Source organism: Parasteatoda tepidariorum, chromosome 7 (assembly GCF_982258835.1).
Source record: "Parasteatoda tepidariorum strain Cologne lab strain chromosome 7, Ptep-v5.0, whole genome shotgun sequence".
Lineage (NCBI taxonomy): Eukaryota > Metazoa > Arthropoda > Arachnida > Araneae > Theridiidae > Parasteatoda > Parasteatoda tepidariorum.
This window is the reverse complement of record NC_141761.1, coordinates 106501092-106517368: the sequence shown is the minus strand read 5'-3', so window position 1 is coordinate 106517368 and position 16277 is coordinate 106501092. Positions and strand designations below refer to the sequence as shown.

The window sequence follows — 16277 nt, the reverse complement described above, 5'->3', positions numbered from 1 at the left end:
AAAGCAGGAGAAACCGTGCTAGCTGATAGGACGGCGGTGGACATAGCAATCATTCATGTGCTAACTATATTAGCCCATATAAATTTTACATGTTATTAAAATATTAAAAAAATAAATTACTTCGATAACTAATTTGAAGGATAAAAATCAATATCATTGAAAATGTAATAATTAATAAATGATAACAATTAATATACGAAAATGTAATAATTAATAAACACATTTAAAAAAGACATTTCGTAAAAACTATTAGAAATGTAGCGCGTCTCTGAACGAGAAAATAAAACGTTCAAGAAAGAGTACTACAATTACATATTGAGACAATTTATTGCATATAACTAATTACACATTTCAGATATATACATTTAATACATTTCACAGATTATTGTACAGATATCGTCAAATATTTATAGACTTCAAAAATATAACTAAATAGTATATGATACTCTCCATATTATCCAACACTCAACGGAACGTGTGGTAAGTTGAAAAAGTGAGGAAAATAAAAATAATTCATAAAATTCAATTTCAAACATAAAATTGATGTAAAAATTAAAACTGAAAGCATCATTGCGAGTGAATGACAAGCTTCTTGTTTTTTTTTTTGTTTTTTTCAAATGAGTTTTCTCATCTTGTGTCAAACCACAGTTTTTAACAAGCAACTGATAAAAAAAAGCTCTCTTATTTGCAGCAAGATGGCGCCACACGTTCCCTACAACTTGGCAAGGCACATCAAAATGGCTGATGAGTTAAACCGGCCTTATTATCACTAAAACTGGATGACAAAAGCATCTTGAAGATATGAAAATCTCAAAAATGTAACCTAGGCAATGTATAATGGTTGTTTCTTAATACGGGGCACCACTGCATTTTACGCAGCTAACTTATGCTCGCTCATACAATCAATTCCTTAAAACAACAAACTATCTATATCTATTTATTTAAAATCAATATACATCTTTTAACTTTGATTTTATTTCAACTTTCAACTTTGAAAACTAAGTTTAAATAAAAATTATGGAACAACTTTAACAATTTTTTTTTCTTCAAAATCTATGAATATAATAATATTTTTTAAAGTTTTTATGGATTATATTATTTTTTCATAAAATCCTAAATTTAGAAGGAAAAATACCAAAATATGGCACTTTATTATAAATAAATTTACGTCGAATAACTTACTTCCCAAGAATTTCTATCTTGCATTTTTCGGGATTTTATTAATTCGGGATTTTATTTTTTAAATTGGTTTAACAAGTTACGGGAAAATTGATTTTCCATTTTTTTTTGCCATATTTCTGCTCGGTGTATCACTTTAATTTACAAAAATGAATAAGTAACTATTTTTCAATTCTGAAAAAAGTACCTGTACATATAATAGGAATCTTTCAATAAAAGAAAACAAACAAATAAATTACATTAAAAAATAAAAACAAAAAGCACAAATAAAAACAAGTCAAAATAATATAAGTATAGGAATGAAATTACGTACATTTTATAATCTAAAAATAGTTCAAATTTCATTGGATACATGGTATTTTGATTAAGTTGACACTTTTTTTTTTTAATTGAAAAGCTTTAGTGTGAAGAATATGGAAAGTCTCAATATTACACTGTTTAAAAATGTAAAGGAAGATGTTAACTAACCATATTTTCCCAATAAAATAGACTTATAAAAATGTTTGGCAGAATAAGTTATATTTTATACTTACAGCCCACTAAGCAGGTTTTCAAAATCGGAATGTTTTCGAGTTCACACTTAACAGGTTCTTTCCCTATGCTTTCCATTAATCAACATTGGGTGAATATGCTATTTGATTACATTGGTTTATTGCGAAAGGCGAAGAAAAAAATTTATTATAGTTTTAGTTTTTCCTGGGAAATTTCCGTATCAGTACCTGTGTCAAAAAAGTCACCAAATTTTGGCGACAACCAGGCAGTGGCGCAAGATGAACTGAAAAAATAAAAAATAATAAAAATTCAAAAGAAGACCAACTGGTAGAACTCGTAACAACTCCTATGGAATTTTTTTTTTAATTTTTTAAAAATTTTGTTAGTACAAATTCTCCATGGTGCCTTGGCGATAGAAGTTGGCGTGAACAGGTACTAATGAGAAAATATTTCTGTTTTTTTTTTTAGTTTTCTGGGATGACGATGGATTCCTTTTGCTCTGGCATATGGGATTTCATTGGTAAACGGAACAAACAAGCAGTTAATATTTCTTAACGAATGTTTCTAATGAAGGAGTCGAAATGACACATCTGTGCATATTCCTGGTTCTTACTGTTAAGAAGGAGCTGAGGGTTGAGAAGGAATCTGAAGAATTCGAAATATTACTCTTCTAGACGTCATCCAGTTGGAAGTGTTATCAAATTTTGTTATATCTAAAATAAAAATAAAAATAACTCATGACATAGGTATACATAAAAAGAAAAGAAAAAAATAACAAAAGATGTTCAATCAACGGCTGGCAAAAATCATGTAATTGAAATTGTGGAAATTTTGTCAGAAGAATAAAACTAAAAATCTATTCTCAAATTACTATTTAGACGAGCAACAGCAATACCATTTTCAAAGTCAAAATTCTTGATGGTTCCATTTCAACATTTGATGATTTAGCAAACAACATTTGATGTTTGTTAAACATTTTGAAACACATTTTGATGTTTTATGTTGGCTTCAGAGCAATTCATGATGGTCACCATCATCCAACATTTTCCGTTATGAGTTCATGGCTTTCGATATGCCAACAAACTTCCATCATTCCATGATGGAAAATGCTACTTTAATACTGCGACGGTTAACCATCTAGAGAAGTTTGATTCTCATGAACCAAAAATCCATGATGATCCGTGATGGTTCCAACTATACATTTCCATGATGGTTTGATGGGAATTCTTGTTGATTCTCAGGAAAATACCATCAAAACAATTTTTTTTTATGTTGGCCCATCAAAAATCAGTCCGAATCCCTACATTGGGGAGACAGTTGCTCATGATCGTTCCAACATTTGATTTCTAAAATACCATGATGGAAATTTCTGATGGTTCACAAACCATCAAAACAAGTTGCTATTCTTATGTTGGACTACCATAAATCGGTCCGAATTGCTACATTGGGTTGATGGTTAGTTATGTTAGTTACCATCCAAAATATAATGGTTCATGGTGGAATTATTGATGGTTACCATCAAGACAATGTTGGTCCATCAATGGAAAACCGTCAGAAATTTTGACTTGGGCAAACTCTGATCATGCCACCACCTTTTATGTCAATAAAAGCTAAGGAAAGGTTAAAATCAGTTCTAAAAAATTTTTGCCAGAAGAAGCAGGTGCTGTGAGGAAGAAAGGGGGAATTTAAAATTATCTAAGATAAGTTTCGATCAATATTCATCAAATCATCTGAAATTATCAAAGTTTTTTTTTTCCTTAAGTTTCTTTGTTTTATTTTATGGCAACTTCCTTAATTTGTCTCTTCATGTACATAACAATTTTAAATATTTTTATTTGTATATTAATTTTTTTTCTTCTAAAAAACTAATTTACAATATGAAGATTTCTGAACTATTCTTTAATAAAACTTATGCCTTCTCAAGACAAAATTTTTGATAGTTTTTCATTGATGGACCAACATAGGTAACCATCAATAATTCCCTCATGAACCATTATATTTTTTAATGGTAACCAACATATATAACCATCACCCCAATGTAGGAATTTATGATGGTCCAACATAATAACAACTTGTTTTGATTATTTGTTCATGTTGAACCGTCAGAAATTTCTCTCATAGTTTCTTAAAAATCAAATGTTGGAACGATCATGAACCACTATCACCCCAATGTAGGAATTCGGACTGATTTATGATGGGTCAACATAAAAAAAGGCCAGATTGTTTTGATGGTATATTCCTGTTGAATTAACAAGAATTTCCATTAAACCATCATAGAAATGTATTGCTGGAAACATCATGAACCATCACACACCATCATGGATTGTTGGTCCATGAGAATCAAACTTTTCTTGATGGTTAACCATCATAGTATTAAAGTAGCATTTTCCATCATGGAGGGATGGAAGTTTGCTGGCATATCAAAAACAATGAGCTCATACTGGAAAATGGTGGATGATGGCGACCATCAAACGATGTTCGGTTATCATGAATCGCGCTGAATCCAACAGAAATCATCAAAATTTTTGATGGGACCATCAAGAATTTTGTCTTCGGTTGAAGTGCTTTAAACAATTATATAAATGTCCATATCAGTAACTGTTTCCTCCATTTACCTACTATTATACCTAGAAACAGCTATAAAGGAATAAAATGTCATTTTCGTAGTTTAAAAATAGAAATGTATTATTATTAATTCGCTATGGATCGTAAAATAATAATTATTAATTTCGCAGTTGGGGTTAAATGTATTGGTTGGTTGGTTGGTGTCGTATCCTCTATTGAATCATATTTCACGGTGTGCTTGAATAGTTTTTGTTATTTCTATGGCATTAAATGAATACAAATCCTCTTCTGTGGGGTAGTTTAAGAGGTGAAGGCCTACAGCGACTGCAGTGCAGTTAAAAACATGATATGGTGTCAGTTCCACATTAAGACAGTTGCCACAGTTTTGATATTTTCTAGTCCCATCTGTAGAAATTTTCATGTTTTTATGATGTTTTGTTCTTAGTCTGATGAGAGTAGTGGCTGTCTTCCTATCGATGTCAAGATTAGTTATTTGATCGTGGGCTTTGATTTTAAAAGGGGTGAATAGTCTTGACTTTGCAAAAGCATTTGCATCTGCCAACGTGGTTGGGATTGTATTTTGATTGAGATCTCCGGCATTTTTAGCCAAGGAATCAGCTATTTCATTGAACTCTAGGTTCACATGGTGGGAATCCACTGCAAGAAACATTTTTTCCGGAGACGATGAAGTTCAAGTTGTTCTATGATATTCAGGATTAGGCTTGAGGTATCTTTGCTGATGACCTGTAAAGCAGACCTGCAGTCGAAAAACATCATGAAGAGGGGGGGATTGCCAGAGCCTCCGAAGAGGTTGGACTTCTGCCTGTTGGTCCGCGGGAGGTATTTTATTTCCCTCCTACCACCCAAAGGAGACCACAATTACTCTCAAACATTAACAAAGCTAGCCTTCAGTTTGTTAGTACTACTACGAGCAGATTATGGTAATTTTTTTTCAAAAATATAAAAAGGATTTAAAATTATAAATTGAAAGATAGTTATATGCTTACTAAGTTCCTGAAACACGAAAATATTCCTCACTAAAAAATTTTGGATTATTGCTCCGGCCCCACAACACCCCTATTTAAAACTAGAAGAGAAACAAAAGTTTAATTCAAGATGACGATGCTTGGACGGGACAAATCAAAGTATGAAATTGATTTAAATAAATTTTAAGATGAAAAATTTCAAAATAATAAGTGAAAATGGAAAAGCGCTAAAAGTAGCTAAAACCAAATTTGTCTCATGTAAACAATTTAAATAAAAAGTTGGAAATCAAAAACAATCAAAAACGAAATTCTAAAGATGTGCATGTTATCAAAACCAGCATTTCATCAGGGGACACACTGTCTGCTAACGCACTGGAGTCTTTCTGTAGTCAGTGGTTAAACCAAAAACTGACTGTGAACAGAGGCCCCATAATGAAAAAACTAAATAAGAAAATGCAATTCCTCATAAACTGAAATAAAGATGAGTATCCAAAGCACCTAATCATTGGGTATTCATCTTTATTTGAATTTTTGAGGTATTGTATTTTCTTATTTAATTTATACATTATGAGGCGTGGATTTTAAGTCTTGTCAAGACTTTCTTTGCAAGATAATAGCTACAGAATAATACTAAAACCTTTTCCAGATTCAAACTGTGTGTATATCCTCTTTGTGGCATTAGATCGGGCAAATAAACTGAAATATTTTAAATATTAATAAACTTTTCTAATAGTTGCCCATTTAGCGAGATTTTTCCATCTTGATAAAAAAAAATCAAAATCAATGAATAATTCAAACTTCTTTCAAAGTCTTTTGAACCCAGAAGCATTGGAGAAAATTTTTTGATATTAAAAAAATTGTAGCACAAGGTCTATTCACTTTCCCAAAAGTGTGACTTTCTTCCTATTGAGGTTTTGCGTCATTTTCAGAGTTAGCCTAGAGGGCGCTTGGTAAACTTGATCGAACAATTAGGACTAACTTTTCCAAACTCACTGCAATTATATAATTAAGTATATTTACTGTTATGCGATAACTATATATTTTATTCGATTGTGAAGTAAATTTAGTTCATTATTTATAAAATTAATGAATTACTTTGAATGAATCAAATTGTCTTCGAAAAACCACTTCAAGGAATTAAATAAAATAAGTGTACTCACATATTCCTGGCCATGGACACTCATATTCGTCGTCAATGGGTGAGATATGAGTTTGGAGTTTAACACACGGACTCACGAGCTTTACATTGCATCTCTCATCTTGCTCGTTTAGATACTCATTTGGTAATGGAATCTCGGGTCTATAAGAAAACAAACAATTAAGTACAGATAATGCACAAAGTCCGAAATATAAACTAGGTCTAGTTAAGTTCCACTGCCCGGTATACATGTGCCCGGTATGCCCTACATCAATGTATTTTTCAGGTCAAGTACCACTGTCCAATATGCATTTAACTGGTATTCCCAACATTGATATTTCTCCTAATCTGTCTTCAGCAGATATTAAAATATCGAATAAATATTATAATATCAACGAATAAATTAATATCAAATCGGATATCACAAATATTTCAGACATTCATCAAAGCGACAATGTGATTGCTGACATTCACCGGTGAAAGTCGACATTCTCTTGATTTCGGCCATTCACGGTAACACACACACACACACACACGCACACACACATATCTATCTATACATTTTTCCATGTCATGCAGATTTGAAATAACGTCACACTTTATTATTCTTTGCTGCACCAAAAACCAATTATAAATTTAATATTATAAAATTACAAAAACGTACTTTCTCTGAGTAGACATTCTTTTTCCCGAAGGTTTCGAATTTCAGACCCCTGAAATAAAGGGAGCAGTGCAATCTGGAAAATAGGGTCCCAATTGTTTGGTTGGGAGAGCGGCCTAAAGTTTGGACCCCTTAATGTTAATTTTACTTTTTGAGCATTTCGCTATATCTCGAAAGCATTTAAAGCGAATTGAAAAAATTTTGCACACAATTATAAAATTCGTTTACTTACTTACTTACTTATCCTCTACGTGCCTTTTGGCACTTAAGGCCTCTAGCATATCCCTCCATCGCCTCCTGTCTCTAGCAATAGATCTTGCTTCCTCCCAGCCAGATATTCTACATTCTTTTAATTCGCCCACAAACATGCGCTGGATGGTAAGTCTGGTTCTTCCTCTTGTTTTTTTACCATCTGGGGCCCATGTAAGCGCAACAGATGTAATTTTTTCTTTGGCATTCTAAGGATATGTCCGAGCCAGCTCCATCTTCGTTTCTTAATTTCATCTTCTATTGTTTTTATTTTAGCTTTCTTTAATAGATTTTGATTTGATACTTTGTAAGGCCAGAAAATTTTAAAAATAAATCTTAAACATTTGTTTTGAAAGGTTTCTAATTTTTGTATTTCGATCTTAGTCTGTTTCCAGGTTTCTGCGCCATATAATAGTACTGCTCTAACAATAGCTTTGTAAACAACTATTTTTGTCTTTATTTCAATATTTGACTCTCTCCAAAATTTAGGTAATCCTTTAAAACATGTTCTTGCTTTGATTATTCTCTGTCCAATATCTTCACTACTTCCACTTTTTTTTATATATCTACAATAGAATCTAAATAGCTAAATGACTCTATGTCATCTATTTCGTGATTTTCGATTTTAATTTTGTCATTTTTCTTTTGATTTATTCTCATTACTTTAGTTTTCTTCTTGTTTATGAATAAACCTACACTATTTGAATATTTGTTGAATTTGTCTGTTTTAAGCTGAAGGTCTGTACATTTGGATGAAAAAAGTACGATGTCATCAGCAAAATCAAAGTCTTCTAAAGTAGTTGTGAAATTTCACCTTATTCCTCTTTTTTCATCTTTCAAGCTGTTTCGCATAATCCAGTCTATCACCAGTATAAAAGGTATGTTTATTCAGAGAAGGTACGTTTTTTCGTCTGATTTCGTAACTTAAAATATCGTCTCCTATTATTAATTAGCATATTTGAGTTCATCCCTTCGAACCATTAAGAATGAGTCCTAGAACGTGAAGATCCGATCATTAGATCAAAAGTGGTCCGTTTTTTATTTTGCGCACTGTACATTGGTGCAAATTTAAAAAAATGTACAGGGAGCAAACCATAAATGCAAATCGTTCAGCGAATCTTATTAACAATAAAAGCCCAGTGAGCCGTGATGGCTCAGGGGATAGAACGTTCGCCTTCCAATGAGGTGAACCGGGTTCGAATCCCAGCAATGGGTGGTCGATACGAATTACTTGCACCGACCACGGTGCTGACGTAAAAAATATCCTCAGTGGTAGATGGATCATGGTTTAGAGTCCCCTTGCCGTCGGGCTAACCATGGGCGGTTTTCGTGATTTCCTCTCCATGTAACGTAAATGCCGGTTGGTTCCATCAAAAAGTCCTCCACAAAGGCAAAATTTCTCCCAATACTTGATCCACAAGTTCCCTTGTCTTCTGTATTGGGTTCAAAATTACAAGGCTACGGGGTTGAACATTAGCTGCAGTAAATCCAAACAATTGGGTCTGCTGTTCAACGATGGTTATAAAATAAAATAAAAGCTTAGCAATATTATGTTTACGTATACATTTTTAGAGTGGTAAAAAATCTTATTGTATATGACTTTTAGAGGATTCAAGGAATAAGCCACAGCAACAGAGTGGTTAAAAATGATGGCATTGGTTTGGAGCTTTTCTTATGTCCCAGGATCTAATAATAATTAGTAATTTATATAACTTACTGGCAACCTGGTCGAAACGCTCGATAAAGAAGGGCACCAACGATGGATCCTCCTTCTGAACGGATTTCAGCTCTAATCCGGGTATTTGCTTCTCTTAAAACCAGAGCATAGTTGTAGGAAGATCTTGCTCCGATCCACACATCCTGTACTCCCGGATCAGAAGGATCGAGGAGAGGCTTGTTGCTAAGGTAATATTCGAAGGGTATCTTCCCACCGAAATCTATCTGTAAAAAAATACTTCAGTTTAAACTGCTAAAGCTGAAACGGATCTTTTTTTTTTTTTGCTAATAAACTAAAAAATAATATAAATAAGAAAAGCTTTTTCACACAGAATATATTACTAAGCTTAAATATGTCATTCAATGTATGTAAGTCAGCGATTAAAATAAAGGGGAGGGTGCTTTATGAAATTATAGTATAATATAACAGTTTTTTCCCCCGGCTTTTCCTACCTTGTATTTTTTTTGTTTTTTTTTTTGTAAACGACTTATTTGGAATCGTCTAGGTAGGAATTCTTAAAGCAACTATAAAAATTAAATGAAAATAAGAAAAATTAATAACGAGCAGATATAATCTTGTCTGCAATTCATACAAGTTAAAATTATAAAGAAAACACGAAAATAATATAATAAAGATTAATGAAAGGAGAGGAAGAAAAAATATTAAAATTAATGTCATTTAAAAAAATCTTAAAAAGCAGGAAAAACAATATATTGAAAATATGTAATCTCGTCGTCAACTCACAAGATTATATTCGCAAAATGGAGTGCTTTCTAATCTGGTATTAAGATAGTCAAAGCACAGTATATAAATACAATAGTGTGAGGAATGAAGTTTAAAATGAAAATAGAACATATTAAGTAAGAAATATACGAAATAAAGCATATTAAGCAAAAAATAGAAAATGAATTTAAGGAAAATATAGACTAAACATTTAAATGTAATCTATAAAGCGACTAGCGAATTTAAATGAATTCCGTAATTTTTTAAGAATGATTTAAAATATTTTCGTAGTAGGTTTGCCAGATTGCAAAATATGAAAATAGAGGGATCTTTTATGGTGCGTTCTTACTGCAGCACTGAAGCGCGTTTGATTTGTTGATTACCTTGGATTGGAACCATAATGGATGTGCGAAAGGTAATATTATACTGGATAATTTAAAGCTTATAATTAATTCTTAACATATTCTTAACATATTCTTTTAATTCTATTAATTTTATTAAAAATGATATTTAAATAAATGGTTTTAGAAGCGTTAGAATTCCAAGTAATTAGTTTATTTATATTACAATTAAACTATCATTTCTTTCGTCGTATAAATCAACAATGCAGATTCCTTTTTAATACCTAAATCCAAAAAATTTTAATTAATTTTATCATCATGATTACGAAGCAATAATTCCTCGTGGCAAATAATATTTAACAAAATTTTATAATCTTGAAAAGTAAAAATAATTAAATAATCAAAAAAATCTAAAAAGAAGTTTAATATTAATTAATTATATAATATTGATTAATTATATAATTAATTAATTGTATAATTTGTTTCATCATAATGTAAAAATAAGTTAGCTAAGAGAGATGAATTAGAATTTCCCAATAATCGAAATCGCAATTCCGGAAATTTTTAAAATCACAGTAATAACTTAAAAGAACAGCTTTTAATTTAGAATGGAGAATGCTATTGAAGAGATCCTAGAAATCAAAAGTAGCAAAAGAATTAATTTTATTTTGCTTAATCGGTTGATTACTAGTGATAATCCAAGAAAAACCTTCTTTAATAATATTGTTAATATTTTTATTTAAGTGAAAGCTCGTTGACAAGGGTCATGAAATTTCTTGAGTCTATCTAACCATTTACGTTTATGAGTTATTAAACATCAAAATGGTTTCGGGACTTTATAAACACCCTGTATATTATGCCAAGAGAAAAAAATATTTTTTTGACATAACAAGGTTTTGGAGTTATCGAAGTTCGAGATATTGAGAGTATACTGTATTACAACAAATTCTTTTAATTATCTTTGTTTGATTAAAAATAGTGTTTAAATGTTTTTAGAAACATTTGAATTCCACATAATTAGTTTATGAAATCATTCTTTTTATAGTCAAAAATAAACAGTTTGAATATAGCAATTAAAACAGTGATAAAAAGAGGACTCACGAATTCTGAACACATGGGATCACCTTTGCTGTCCACTCTTTTACCGCCAAGAAAGACTGGAAGTTGATCAGCATCGATGTATTTCAATAGCAACTGGGAAGAATTTTCTATTCAAAGAACAAAAAAAAAATTTATATTCGGTTTGAATTATGAGATTTCGCACATTTACGTAAGATTTGAAACAACTGCGCGTGCTCGCATTTATTTTACGTTTTATTTATTGCTACGTATCCTTACGTTCTGTTGGCGTGGTCAAAGTCAAAGCTCCAAGCACGCTGAAAACAACATTCAACAGCTATAAGCTGTTGAATGTTGTTTTCTGTTTAAGCCTACTTTTTAACTTAGAACATTGACATGGAATGGGAATTTGAAGAAATATATTGATGAAATTTAGAAATAAATCGCGTGATATTACAACAATTCGTTAAACGAAGACATCGTCTACGTCAATTTGTAATGTTTGAGCCGTGATGGCTCAGGGGATAGAGAGTTCGCATTCCAATGAAGTGAACCGGTTTCGAATCCCACCGATGGCTGGTCGATACGAATTCTGCATCCGGCTTGCACCGACCACAGTGCTCACGCAAAATATCCTCAGCGGTAGACGGATCATGGATTAGAGTCCCCTTGCCGTCAGTCTAAACATGGGTAGTTTTCGCGATTTTCCACTCCATGTAACGCAAATGCTGATTAATTCCATCAAAAAGTTCTCCACGAAGGCAAATTTCTCCCAATACTTGATCCAGGAGTTCCCTTGTTTTCTAAATTGAGTTCAAGATTACAAGACTAAGGAGTGGAACATTAGTAGTCGTAAACCCAACGAATTGGATCGGCTGTTCAACGACGGTTATAAAATTTGAAAAAAAAAATGTATTGTTTGTTTTGATTTTTTAGTCAAAGTTAAAACGACATTCCACTACGCTAGTGTTTTGAACTTACAGATTTTTGCGAAATCTTTTATTTCAGCTGACGTAAGTTGGATTTTTTTCACGGGCGCATGCGTATTTCACCAGAATAGACGTATGCGGACTAAGAGTGCGCATGGGCAATTGCTTAAACACCTGCTTATGGGAGCTAACGTAAATTTGCGAAATTTCCCTAATGACAAGAATAAGTTTGCTGCTTTTAACAACAAAACTAATTTCACGGGAGAAGCTTAATAAAGAATTTTTTTGTACTAAAATGTTCTTGGTTGGTCACAAAATATTCTATTGCAATTGTGAAATAACATTACTTAATTTGTCAATTTAAAAAATAATTAGAACAAGGAGGTGACCCGTTTTAGGACAAAACCTTAAAACGAATACTTTACATTATTTTTAACAAGCGAAAATATTAATAATTTGATATTTAGAAATGAAAAAAGTATTTAGTATAGTCTTAGACTCTATATTCGTGGATATTTGGGTAGAATTAAAAAGTATTTGGATTATGACTATAAGGCAACTTAGAAAATTATTCATAGAAAGACAAAACTCATTTGGCTTATATTGCAAAAACTTTTTGGATGTTTGCAATTTCCTTGCATTTCATTGCAACTATTCCAAAATGTGCTTCTTTATTTGTTACGGTGCACTTTTAAAGTACTTTTTTTGTACAAAATAAACATTAATTTGAATAAACCACCAAAGAAAGGAAATACTTCACCAGATGTAGTTCTTTGATAAGTAAAATTGCTATAATGTGACACAAGAAACTGCTGTTACTCTTTTCTATAGGAGCACTATGATAACACATTTTTCTTACAATGTTCCACCCACCAGCTTTTGCAATCAAGTATCATATTATTTGTAGTCACCTCTCTTATAGTTAATTTTTTACCTTTCTTGCATGTACAATCTGAAGAACTACCTTCAGAATCACTCATTGTGATAAAAAAAAAACATTAAAAAAAAAACCTCAACTAAATAATTGATGGTTGACCTTGAAAGCTGGGTGCAGATGGCGCTGGCTATCCAAATTAGCCGTAAGACTTCCGGGTTACTACTTTCGAATGATTATTACGTCTAAGCTTGAAAAAACGCACCATCCAATATTATTATACTTGTAGTGTTCTCAATATAACACGTTATTTCAATTTAACTTCCAACTAAACAAACAACAAAATGAATTCGGAAGACTCCGCAAACTTGCTATAATACTACCCAAGAAATAACAAACGGCTCTATTTTACACAAATATCAGATAACACCCAAAACATGGCAAACCTTGCACTTTAATTATGCTTTGATATTAATTTTGTTAAATTTGTTTAAGGCTCACTATCTGTTAGAATTCATAAATTAAGGAAAACTTTTATGAATGGTGAAATTACGTGTAAATTTAAAGACGAATCACAATAATAAAAGTTCCAAGAATAAATAAGCCTGTTCACACATCGCCTCGTAGTCATAACATAAGCGGAGGGATACACCGGAAGTTTTCTAGATTTCTTCCGGTTTTAGGAAGCTTGTTATAGTTTACATTCAGTCAACCATCCATTCTTAGGCTATGCCAACGATTTCATAGGCAACAACAGCAGTGGTATATTTCCAAGTTTCGAATTCCATTGTTTTCGAATTAAATTGAGATCTTTCTGCATTAAAAGAAAAGAATTCTTTTTTCCTGTATCTACGTTAGCTAAATGTAAAAATGCAAAAATCTCAATTTTGAAAAAAGTGGAAATGACTGGTTTTTTGTACTTATCGATTCAATTATTCGATCAGCATCAATTAGAAGCATTGATTGTTCAAATATAGCTTTGATTTTGAAATTCTCTCTTTAGTCTATAAATTGATAGACAAATTATGAATGTGAAGCGTTATGATAGTTTTAAGTCTCAAAATCAGGTACTCCCTTTCTATGATTTTTTTTTTTTTTTTTTTTTTTTTTTTGACGAATAAGGATTTTTGACCCATAAAATATAGGGAGTAGCACCAATCTGGGAAATATTGCCCACATAGTTTGGTTAAGAAAAGCGATTCAAAGAGACTTCTTCATGTTAATTTCACATTTTGCGTAATTCGCTGTACCTCGAATAAAAAATTTTTGGCTATTATCATGAAACTCATTTATCCAAAGATAATTTCATGTAAAATATAATTTTTAATTAGTGATTTTTTTTGTTTTTATTATTTTATTTAATAATAGCAGAAAAGAATTTAAATTGTAAGGTGTACAAATTTTTACATCATTTTTAAGTGCGTAATTTTAAATGACAAATTAAGAAACTTAAACGAAATCAGCCGAATAGTTCTGAAATAATTGTTTTATTATTTTATTTAATATTAGTTGAAATAATTTTAAATTATGAAGTGTACAAATTTTTACATAGTTTTTAAATACGTAATTTTAAATGACAAATTACAAAACTTGAAAGAAATCAAGCGAATAGTTGTAGAAGAATAACGATTTTTTAAAATTGAATTACTACTCAGAAACATTTCATCTGATTTCGTTCAATTGTATTTTGTCATTGAAAATTACATTATACAAAAATTTTTATACCTTATGCTTCAAACATTTTTTTCGATTATTATTAAATAAAAATTAAAAAATAATAAATAATAATTAAAAATTATTTTTTACATAGAATTTTCCTTGGATAAACATATTTTATAATCGTGTGCAAACATTTTCAATTCACGAAAAGTTCTTGAGATATAGCAAAATGCTCAAAAAGTGTAATTACCATTATGAGGCCAAAACTTTGTCTCGCTCTCCTGACTAAGCTATAGGGACCATATTTCCCAGATTAGAGCTACTCTTTATAATTTGATAATAAGGAATCCAAATCCACTGAAAAAAGGGTATGTTTATTTGGAGAAAATAGGTTTTTGTGTCTGGCTTTGTAACTTAAAATCTGCACTAACTAAATAGCATATCTGAGTGACATCACCTCCGAGAACCATTAAGTTAGAGTCCTAGTATATGAAAATCTGATTATTAGCTCAAAAGTTATTTTTTCACGCACCGTAGAAGTAAATTGAAATGACTGAACTAATTGAGAAGTAAATTGAATTGAAATTATTACGAAATTAAAACATCTCTGTTTAAGAGTGCTAAAAGTTATTCAGGGTGATTCTTTCTTTTTTCGCACACTATAGAAATTAATTGGATTGAGTGATTTCTTACCTCTTGAAACAACATGGAAATTTCTTAGGAAAGTATACCGACAAATTGGCCTTATTATGTTGAAAGCTTGGTAGAAATAAAACGGAGCTGAAAAGGAGAGAATAATTATTAAGACATGAAAAGGAACAAAATATTGTTGAAATAAAATGGTGCTGAAAAGGAGAGAATAATTATTAAGACATGAAAAGGAGCAAAATATTATAGAAATGAAATGGTGCTGATAAGGAGAGAATAATTATTAAGACATGAACTCAAACAAATTAGAGTTATAAAATGGAGTTGAAAAGGAGAGAATAATTAAGACATGATAACGATCAAAATATGGTAGAAATAAAATGGTGCTGAAAAGGAGAGAATAATTATTAAGACATGAAAACGAACAAAATATGGTAGAAATAAAATGGTGCTGAAAAGGAGAGAATAATTATTAAGACATGACAACGAACAAAATATAGTAAAAATAAAGTGTAGCTGAAAAGGAAAGAATAATTATTAAGACATGAAAACGAACAAAATATGTTTTAGCATTAATTTATTTTTAATACCTTTACTTTTAACTTTTACTTTGCTCGTATAAGGAGAGGCCCCTCAAAGAAAAGGTTCGATATGCATTATAACGAGCCCATTTTGATCTGTTAAATTACACTTTATTATTTTTAAGTGTGTTACTAATTACATTAATAATCTTTAAGCCACTGTTGATTTTAAATCACAGCATACACCTATATTTTCTGTTTATTTATTAATTTGCTTCAAATGGAATTCGAATAAATCAGTGCTTTAAAAATTACTTTTTAACAAGGTAAGATATCCTTAATTGTGCACTTTTTATGAAAAGTAATAAAATAAAATTAGGGTAACTAATGTTGGATGCTTTTCATTTTTTTTAACATTACAAATTAGATGTATCAGTACAATTCATAGTTATTCTGATTGCCTCCATTTGTCCATTCTTTTAAAAATGGCGTCCTCCTTAAAACACCTTTTTTACTTCTAAATATACATAACAATA

General features: G+C 30.9%; 1 protein-coding gene across 1 annotated transcript in view; it reads right to left on the bottom strand.

Moving 5' to 3' along the window:
• Nucleotides 1-308: 308 nt before the first annotated feature.
• The window catches only part of LOC107444765 (SEC14-like protein 2), a 62393-nt gene continuing 46424 nt past the window's right edge, over nt 309-16277 (bottom strand). Inside the window, exons 10-14 of the mRNA XM_071183022.2 lie at nt 15266-15352; nt 11153-11259; nt 8988-9211; nt 6383-6522; nt 309-2384 (exon numbers count right to left, since the gene is read on the bottom strand). Of these exons, the coding sequence (XP_071039123.2) occupies nt 2287-2384; nt 6383-6522; nt 8988-9211; nt 11153-11259; nt 15266-15352 (656 nt within the window). The 3' untranslated portion in view covers nt 309-2286. The remainder of the gene's footprint in view (nt 2385-6382; nt 6523-8987; nt 9212-11152; nt 11260-15265; nt 15353-16277) is intronic.